General features: G+C 50.3%; 1 protein-coding gene across 1 annotated transcript in view; it reads right to left on the bottom strand.

Annotated features, from left to right (window-relative positions):
- Positions 1–5568: 5568 nt before the first annotated feature.
- The window catches only part of LOC127652622 (parvalbumin-7-like), a 38639-nt gene continuing 34712 nt past the window's right edge, over positions 5569–9495 (bottom strand). Inside the window, exons 2-5 of the mRNA XM_052138868.1 lie at positions 7838–7906; positions 6503–6635; positions 6179–6288; positions 5569–6081 (exon numbers count right to left, since the gene is read on the bottom strand). Of these exons, the coding sequence (XP_051994828.1) occupies positions 6056–6081; positions 6179–6288; positions 6503–6635; positions 7838–7898 (330 nt within the window). The 5' untranslated portion in view covers positions 7899–7906 and the 3' untranslated portion in view covers positions 5569–6055. The remainder of the gene's footprint in view (positions 6082–6178; positions 6289–6502; positions 6636–7837; positions 7907–9495) is intronic.

The raw sequence follows: 9495 nt of genomic DNA, 5'->3' as shown, positions 1-9495 counted from the left end.
GTCAGAGAAGCAACACTAGGGGTCCACTTATAAAAGCGCCACGCGCTGAGCCGTGAACGTGAACTGCTGATACAGGAGCGAGCAGGTATTCTTACGTGCAGGACGACCAACTGTATCAGGCTGCACATACCCTTCCCCAATGCCCCATTTAAGCCATCAGGATTCCTTATCGTTACCCTGAAGGGGAACAAGGTGCTGGCCGCCAACCTGGGAACGGGCCAAGCCTGGCCGGGCCTCTTTTCTCTCTATGTTTCTCGCATAGAGCAACTTAGGCCGGGGCCCTTACACGCATTGAGGGAAGGGGGTCTTAGCCCTTATTCAGGGCAGAGAAGACCCTGCGGAGGCCACGCCTACCCGAGAGGGGAGGCAAGTTTAAGTGGCAAACCCATCAGAGGCCTGACTTAGGGCTTCTGTGGAAAAGTCGGTGCGGCGGTGGATCCAACCTATAGAGGGGGGAACATACAGCACGGCAACCGAGGCAGCCGTGACTGCCTAAGGGAAGCACGAGAGTCCACTCACCAGAGGGGACAGAACCGTGGCGTTACACACAGGGGGAGTCCGAAGGAGGCCTTACCTGTGGAGCACCTATACCAGTGCAGGGTAGTTTGTGGTACCTGCAGTGGCTTGGGTCGGCGAGTTCCTCCGCTGAACTGCGACCCACGAGGGCTAGGGAGGAATCAACCAGTGTCCCAAACCTGAGATCTCCTGGGAATGAACTGTTTCCCCTGGTTAGGGGGAAGGGCGCTAGATGCAAGCGATTCACCCGGTCAGATCGTGGGCGTGCCACCGAGTTCTACGGGCTCGGTACCTGAGAGAACACGGGACGATACTGACTCATCTCGGAGATTGTAGAATCTCGCGAAAGTGTTAGGTGTTGCCCAGCCCGCTGCTCTACAAATGTCTGCTAGGGCAGTGCCCCTAGCCAGTGCCCATGAGGACGCAACACTCCTGGTGGAGTGGGCTCGGACCTGCAAAGGGGGGGGGGCACAGCCTGGGTGTGATAAGCCAGGGAAATGGCGTCGACAACCCAGTGGGCGAGTCTCTGCTTGGAGACAGCATTCCCTTTCTGCTGTCCCCCAAAGCAGACGAAGAGCTGCTCAGAGCGTCTAGTGCTCTGTGTGTGGTCCAGGTAGATACGTAAGGCACGTACTGGACACAGCAGTGAAAGGTCTGGATCTGCCTCCTCCCGGGGCAGTGCTTGCAGGTTCACTACCTGATCCCTGAAGGGTGTGGTAGGAACCTTGGGCACATAGCTTGATTGATTATATCTACGACGGCAGATGGTAGACCGGCTAGATCTTCCGCATCCCGTCCAGGGGCCAGACGTGGAGGTTCCAGAGGTCTGGGTGCGGGTGCCAGAGCGTGCCCCATCCCTGAGAAAGAAGGTCCTTCCTCAGGGGAATTCGCCAGGGAGGGGCTGTCGTGAGGAGTGTGAGGTCCAAAAACCAAGTCCGGGTAGGCCAGTAGGGGGCTACCAGAGTGACTTGCTCCTCGTCCTCCCTGATCTTGCATAGCACCTGTGCAAGAAGGCTCATTGGGGGAAATGCGTACTTGCGCAGCCCCGTGGGCCAGCTGTGTGCCAGCGCATCTGCCCCGAGGGGAGCCTCTGTCCGGGCATACCAGAGCGGGCAGTGGGAGGTTTCTTGGGAGGCAAACAGGTCTACCTGGGCCTTGCCGAACCGGTCCCAAATCAGCTGGACCGACTGGGGGTGGAGTCTCCACTCTCCGCCGGGCAAGCTTTGTCTTGACAGCGCGTCTGCCATCACATTGAGGTTGCCGGGGATGTGAGTGGCGCGCAGTGACTCCAGTCCCTGCTGACTCCATAGGAGGAGACGACGGGCGAGCTGTGACATGTGGAGGGAGCGTACTCCACCTTGGCGGTTTATGTAGGCTACGACCGTGGTGCTGTCTGTCCTGACTAAGATGTGTTTGTGCCGAATTAACGGAAGAAACTTCTGCAGGGCCAGAAAAACAGCCAGCAGCTCTAGGCAGTTGATGTGCCAGCGCAGCGGGGCCTCGGTTCCACCGGCCTGCGGCTGCGCGCCCATTGCACACGGCGCCCCAACTCAATTTGGAGGCGTCGGTCGTGACCAGAACGCATCGGGACACCTGCTGCAAGGGTACTCCAGCCCTTAGAAAGCAAAGGTCTGTCCAGGGTTTGAAGGTCTGGCGGCAGGCAGAGGTAACTTTTACGTTGTGCGTGCCGCGGCGCCATGCTCGTCTCGGGACTCGAGTCCAGAGCCAGTGCTGAAGTGGTCTCATATGCATCAACCCCAGTGGCGCGGCCGCCGCGGAGGATGCCATATGCCCCAGGAGCTGTTGGAAACGTTTTAGTGGGACCACGGCGCCTGGCTTGAAGGAAGCGAGGCATTTCAGCACTGACTGAGCACGCTCGTTGGAGAGACGTGCTGTCATTGAGACAGAGTCTAACTCCAGACCGAGAAAAGAGATGCTCTGGACCGGGGAGAGCTTGCTCTTTTCCCAGTTGACCTGAAGCGCCAAACGGCTGAGGTGCCTGAGCATCTGGTCTCTGTGTGCGCATAGTAACTCTCGAGAGTGAGCCAGTATGAGCCAGTCGTCGAGGTAATTGAGTATGCGTATGCCGGCTACTCGGAGCGGGGCAAGAGCTGCCTCTGCGACTTTCGTGAAGACGCGAGGGACAGAGACAGGCCGAAGGGGAGGACTTTGTACTGATACGCCTGACCGTCGAACGCGAACCGTAGGAAGGGTCGATGTCGAGGGCAAATTGAGACGTGGAAGTACGCGTCCTTCAGGTCTACCGCTGCGAACCAATATAGATGCCGGACGCCAGATAGAATTTGTTTCTGGGTGAGCATTTTGAACGGGAGTTTGGACAAGGTCCGATTGAAAACTTGCAGGTCCAAGATCGGTCGTAAGCCGCCGCCTTTCTTGGGTACAACAAAGTAAGGTCTGTAGAAACCCTTCTCCGTTTCGGTTGGAGGGACAGGCTCTATCGCGTCCTTTAATAGAAGGGAGGAGATTTCTTCGCGCAGGGAATGGGCATGTTGGCCGTGTACTGCGGAAAAATGTACGCCCACGAAGGGGGGCGGAGACCTGGCAAACTGAATTGCGTAACCGAGTCGAGTGGTCCAGTGCAGCCAGCGTGACGGGTTGGGCAGTGAAAGCCACGCCTCTAAACTCCCTGCTAGGGGCACCAAAGGGACGGGTTTTTTGGACGTACCCGGCGGGGCTTCGCAGTGGTGCGGAACAGGTAACGTGGCGTCGGGAGGCAACGTGGCATCCCGAGGCTCTGGTGCTGAGAATAAACTCAAAGCACTTACCTTGCTCCGCGCACCCGGCAGTGGGTGGGTTCATGACTGAGGAGGAGGTCTGATGCTGGCGTTCTCTGGACTCATTTGAACCGGCCGGCCGGGGAACAGTCGTGGGGCGTCCATGGAGCCGGGACTGTTGAGACCTGAAAAGCAGAGTGGGCCATATGCCCCAGAGACAAAGGAAATAGCTCTTTTATTGAGAATTTGGGTACCGCAGCCCGTGTTAGGGGGTGCGGCAAATGAAAAAACAAAGGATTCTCCTCCCGGCCCTCCACCGGGGGATGGAGCGGTCTTACCACCTCCGGAGCTAACGTCTTGGGCTCTGGGTGCGTTGTCTCAGGAGCGCCTGGGAACCTTCCGGGTCCTCGAGGGGGTCCGTGAGACAGGGGGCGTGCGCGTCCCGTGGTTTGCTCAATGCTGGGGCTGAGAGCTGGGCCCGGGTTGAGGCAGAGCAGGGGTTTGCCCTCTGGCCGCGGGAGGACGCCCTCGGCGAGCAGACGGGGCATGGGCCGTGGCGGCAGGCTTGCGGCGAGGCATGATGTGAGAGATGGCCTCCGTCTGCTTCTTCACCATGGAGCACTGCTGGGCAAAGTCCTCGACGGTGTCGCCGAAGAGGCCGAACGGGGAGACAGGGGCGTTGAGGAAGCGAGTCTTGTCAGCTTCACGCATCTCGACCATGTTCAGCCACAGTTGACGTTCCTGGACCACTAGCGTGGCCATCGCCTGCCCGAGTGCTTGCGCTGTGACCTTCGTCGCTCTCAGGGCGAGGTCGGTCGCTGAGCGCAGTTCCTGCAGCGTGTCGGGATCAGGGCCACTCCCGTGCATGTCGCGTAGTGCCTTGGCTTGGTGGACCTGCAGGAGAGCCATGGTATGCAGGGAGGAAGCGGCACGTCCGGTGGCGCTGTAGGCCTTCACTGTCAGCGAGGAGGTTGCTCTACGGGTCCGGGAAGGGAGTACGGGGCGACCTCACCAGGTGGTAGGGGTACCGGGGCATAGATGAATCGCAACCGCCCTATCCACCTGGGGAATCGCCTCGTACCCATGGCGCGCTCCGCCATCGAGGGTGGCAAGGGCGGACGAGCCTGTGGCGATGTGACGAGTGGAGAGGGATGCTCTCCACGTAGACGTCAGCTCGTCATGCACTTCCGGGAAAAACGGGACCGGGGGGTGCGAGGCTGCGAGCGGCGCCCAGACCCCAGGAACCAGTTGTCGAGCCGTGATGGTTGTGGGGAGGATGGAGGGTTCCAGTCCACACCCACGCTGTCGGCTGCCCGGGAAAGCATGTTCGTCATCTGTGCGTCCCTCCGCTCGTTGATAACCCGCCCTCCGATGCCGCGGTGAGCTCATCGGCTTCCATCGCAAGAGGGTCGGCCGTCTGGCTGTGAGGCGAGTCACCGCTACCTCGAGCACGGACGGGAATCAACGAGCGTGTCGGGGCGCGGGTGGTCCGAGGGGGCGTACCCGGCGGAGCTGCACCCGCTGCCATCCCCAAATCGCCTCCATCGCCAGCCGCATCGTCCTCAATCCCGTGGGAAGAAGGAGCGACACGGGGGGGGGGCGGCTGGAGTGGCTTGCTCACGGTTGTAAGCAAGCCGCGACCGCAACGTTGTCATGGTCATGTTCTCGCAGTGAGAACATGAACCATCCACAAACGCAGCCTCGGTGTGATCGCTACCCAGACACACAAGACAGCGCCTGTGGCCGTCGGAAGCGGAGAGCACTCTACCGCATCCAAAAACAACACAGGGGCGGAAGGGCATCTTTATAAACACGAATCCTTAAAAGGACGTTCAGCGGCGCTGTGTTTTGCTCTTTTAGAGGAAATTACTCTTTTAAATAAAATCACTCTTTTAGGGAAAAAACTTGTGAGAATTTTTAAATCTGCACTGTCGATGCGCCCAGGGGCAGGAATGCACAGCCGTGCAAACAGGAGAAAGCCGCTGTTGTGCGCCGTGGAATCCAACAGTTATGCAGCAGAGGGATGACAGGAACTCGGTGTGTAATATGCAGCAGTTGCAGACACGACCATCGGCTCCGAAGAAATTTTCTGAATGAACTCCCGTATTTGCGCCGCTTAAATACCCGTATGTCTGGGGGCGGGACATGCAAATACTGGTTGCCAACTCTCATTGGCCTTTTTTCATAGTTCAGAGGTGAATATCGGCGCTCAAGAGAGACCCCTAGTGTCGCTTCTCTGACACAACGTGGAGAGAGCGACAGAAGGGGAACAAGGGTAAAAGAAGGGAAGAAACAGATTTATGGCAAGCTAGAACTCTTGAGGCAATTTTTGCTTTATTTTGTTTTTTCTTTCACAGCTTGACCTCTTTCTTCTTTTGCTGTATTTCACAACGGCTTGTTACCAGAGAGATGGAGAGAATGAGCAATGCCAAGGGGCAGATGAGAGAAAGATCAATAGGAGAGGTTGAATGAATATAAAGACATAGACAACAATGGAAAGTGAACAAAAGAGAAGAGCGTTTTTTTTCTCTCTCTTCTATAATATCTACATATTGCCGACATGAGGTTTTGTCCTGTTTAAGGTCTCTTGATCTATATACACTGGCAAAAACACTCACTTTTGAAGAAAAAGGATAATAAACATGATTGTAGGAGGTTATGGTTGCTTGTGTGTAGGTAGATAATGTAATAAAAATGGAGCGTGCAAGCTTGTGAGGGTGTGTGTGTGTGTGTGTGTGTGTGTGTTGGGGGTGTGTCAGGGGACTGAGGTCAAGAGGCATGAATAGGCCAAGAGTCTGTGTCGCTTATTCTCGAACCAGAGCGGAAAACTCTGAAAGAGAAAGAGAGAGAGAGAGATTATGTTTTTTCACTTATAATAATTCATATTTTGGCTGTGGGGAAGGTAGGGAAGGTTGGTATAGTTTTACCATCCACTCCGATCTTTCCATCTCCATCTTTGTCAGCGGCCTGCAGGAATGCTTTGGTCTCCTTATCGGTCAGGTCTCTCCCGTCTAAAGCAAAACATTTTAGAACAAACCTGGAAAGAGGAAACAGAACGAATCAAAACTTTTACACACTTCTTATGCGCTCACCTTTATTTTGAAAGTTTCCAACCTTTGACTATGACTATTAGTGAGCCTAGACACTGGACTTTTGACTAGCTAAAATGGCTTTTCATTTACAATCTGGACCTGAAGTTGAATTTTATTTGCAAGAGATTTTTGTGTACATTTCACATGTTTAAGTCTTACTTGAGTTCCTCTTCCTCTATAAAACCACTGTTGTCTGCGTCCAGGACATGGAAAGCCTTCTTCACATCGGCAGCCGACTTTGCCTTCAGTCCGACCATCTCAAAAAACCTCTTGTGGTCGAATGAGTCGGCAGCTATGAGAATATACCAAACACAAATACAGACTCAGCCTGTTTGAAAACTTTGGCTTTTCTTTCTGTAATTATGATGATAATTATGATCACTGAAAATGATCCACAAATGACAAAAATAGTGTACTAATAGAGTAGTATTGTTTGTCTGGTGATTTTAGTAACTGTAAGTCATAGGGCTGGGTAAAAATATTGATTTTCAGATTATTCGTGATCTTCATTTCAACGATCCCAATATCGATTCTTAAAATCCCAAGATCAATCTTTTACTTTCTGTGCAACCTTCTACAATGTGAGTAATTCACTCGCATATACAACCAAATTTCACGTTCTGCGTCTCAAAATGTCTGTGTTTTAGCCAATAGCTAGTAAACGTTCAGATTTCACTCACCAGTAAATGAGTAACGTAGTGGCAAAAAGGTTAACCCCGAGATCCTTTCACTGCGTGTTGAGTGCAAAAGTTTGGTTTGACTCGCTCCGTGTAATGTGTCCAAAGACGAGATCCACGCAATACGTTCGTCACTGAATAATGTTGAATGTATTCTTTCTGTTCTTTACAGTCATTTGTTGATCAAAAACATCAAAAATAGAAACTATGTAATTATTTTTTAGGGAAATATATGTAGCTTGAGTATATGAGATTGTCAGAGTAAAAGCTGAAGTATTTTTTTCTATCCCAGCTTAATATGCAGCTATTAGTAAGCCATTCATAAGTTAACTTTCTCGAAAACTTTATTCACTGTGTTTCTGTTGTGCAATGAAAATTGCTCTGTTTGTTCTGAGGGACCCATTTAGGCCCACCCCAACAATGTTACTCAACCATTGGCTTGAGCTGGGGGTGGGGCTATCTCTTTGTTTGACCAACGGCAGATGGGGGGCATATTAAGGTTTGCTGTTTTTAAAACAAAATGTATTTTTGCAATACAGTTTGGCGGCGCTAGTGGTGCAGAAATGACATACTTCAGCTTTAAAAAGGAGGGAAAAAAATTGTGTAAATAACATTTCACACTAAAACCTTATCAAACATAGTGTGGATGCGGTAAAGAAGCCATGCGATTCACTTGTGATAATATGTGGTGAGCCAACGCACTTCTGTGGGACACTCGCTGAACTGCCACTATTCTTAAAGAGACTGTAATGTATTCATTATTATCTTCATCATATGTTCAGGAAAAGTGTGACAGTATATGTGATGTCATAGTTGCCTTTAAATGCATCCAGGGCTTTCTTAATGTCATCAGGGTTCAGGATGCTGTTCATCGCCATTTCTGCAACTGCAAAGAGAGAAAATTCAGATGTCAAATACTGCATAGGAGGGAAACAATGGAACTCGAAACCAAGACTTTGATCAGCGCTCTTCATATTGGAGATCACGAAGTGAGGGAATTGATAAAAAAAGAACTATATGAATCGCAGAATTCATAAACTAGTGTTATGCTGTGAGGGAGGAAAACAGAAAATACAGAACTCTGCCATGTGTTTGTGTGTGCGCATGCACGTGTGTATGTGTTCCTTTAAAAACACACAGCTTAGATCCAACCACTGGTCAGAAACAGGGAAAGATCTTGAAGGCATCTGCTGTGTCTAACATATAACACCTTGAAATACATCACTGTATTCCCATTTTCCATTACTCCTCTGCTCTCCAGTGGTGATAAAACCCTTCCCTTTCTATGTAAAGTGACAGATGGAAAAGATGTATAATAAGGATCTGATCATAAACTGAATTATATTACTTGGGATTACTTCTCATAACTGACTCATAAATATAGACCACAGTGTGCCATGTGTGTTTGTGGCAGGACATGTAATAACATAGTCGTTTGGCTCTGGCACAAGCACCATTTCAGTGGAAAAAAGAGACAAGACAATGCCATCAAGCAACTTTTAGTGTCTACACATGGTAAAGGTCACACTTCTCTGCTTGCGTTAACTGGTTTGCTTGAAACAATGATAGTTCTGTCACTATTTAAAAATCCTCTTTGTCCTTTTCTCACACTTGGATCTGGGTAATGTGCAGATGTACAGCAAACTTATGGATTGCATTTTTCTTCTCAGCTGGCACCTCTTTCATTGATCTGAGATCAGCTGGAGGACTTCTGGGCAAAAACAGCTTCAGCAATGCTGACTTTAGTGCTGCTCAGCTGCTGACTTTCCTCAATGACTTTTGGTACAACGAGAGCTCTTTGCTGAATGAATAAACTAATGTTTAAGTCAGCTGAACTGACAAAGACAAATGTGCTAATACAACAGTTTAATGACCCATATAAAACACTGAGATGTTTAATTAGCAGAAACAGGAATGGTTTTTGCATTTCAAGTCTGGTAACATTTTGAAATTGCATCTGAAACTAACAATTGAACCTGGTGAAAAAGGTCCTTTGAAACTTTAATAATCATGTTTGGGTCTATAGACCTTATTAACAGCAGAGCCATATTTGATTTTTGATGGGAATGACAACGAGGGATAGACGTACAATGTCTTCAATGGGTTGTCCAGTTGTTTAAAGTGTTTTTAGATCTTTCCGCTGACAAAACATTGGAAAATCATCTTTCCAAGAAATTTTAGTAGACAAAAACTCCAGACAACATGGTTTGTGGAAAATTGAATGTGGTCTAGGAGCTTTTTGATAGCTATATACAGTCATTGAAGAGACAGTACATCCCTCACAGCCTAATTTTCAAATCCATAAAAAATTAAAAATGGCACTACTCTGAATAAGGTCTATAAACTTGAGTCTTGAAAATACTGCAATAGTGAGTGCTTGTTTGCTCGTAAAAATGACTGTCCATATTTTAAAGATTCCTCCACATGAATGCTAAGTGACTGCACTGAGCTCTGAGTGGGCTTCATTGCATGACA

The sequence above is a fragment of the Xyrauchen texanus genome, chromosome 12, assembly GCF_025860055.1.
Source record: "Xyrauchen texanus isolate HMW12.3.18 chromosome 12, RBS_HiC_50CHRs, whole genome shotgun sequence".
Lineage (NCBI taxonomy): Eukaryota > Metazoa > Chordata > Actinopteri > Cypriniformes > Catostomidae > Xyrauchen > Xyrauchen texanus.
Note: the sequence above shows the minus strand (reverse complement) of the source record. Positions and strands in the feature narration are given on the sequence as shown.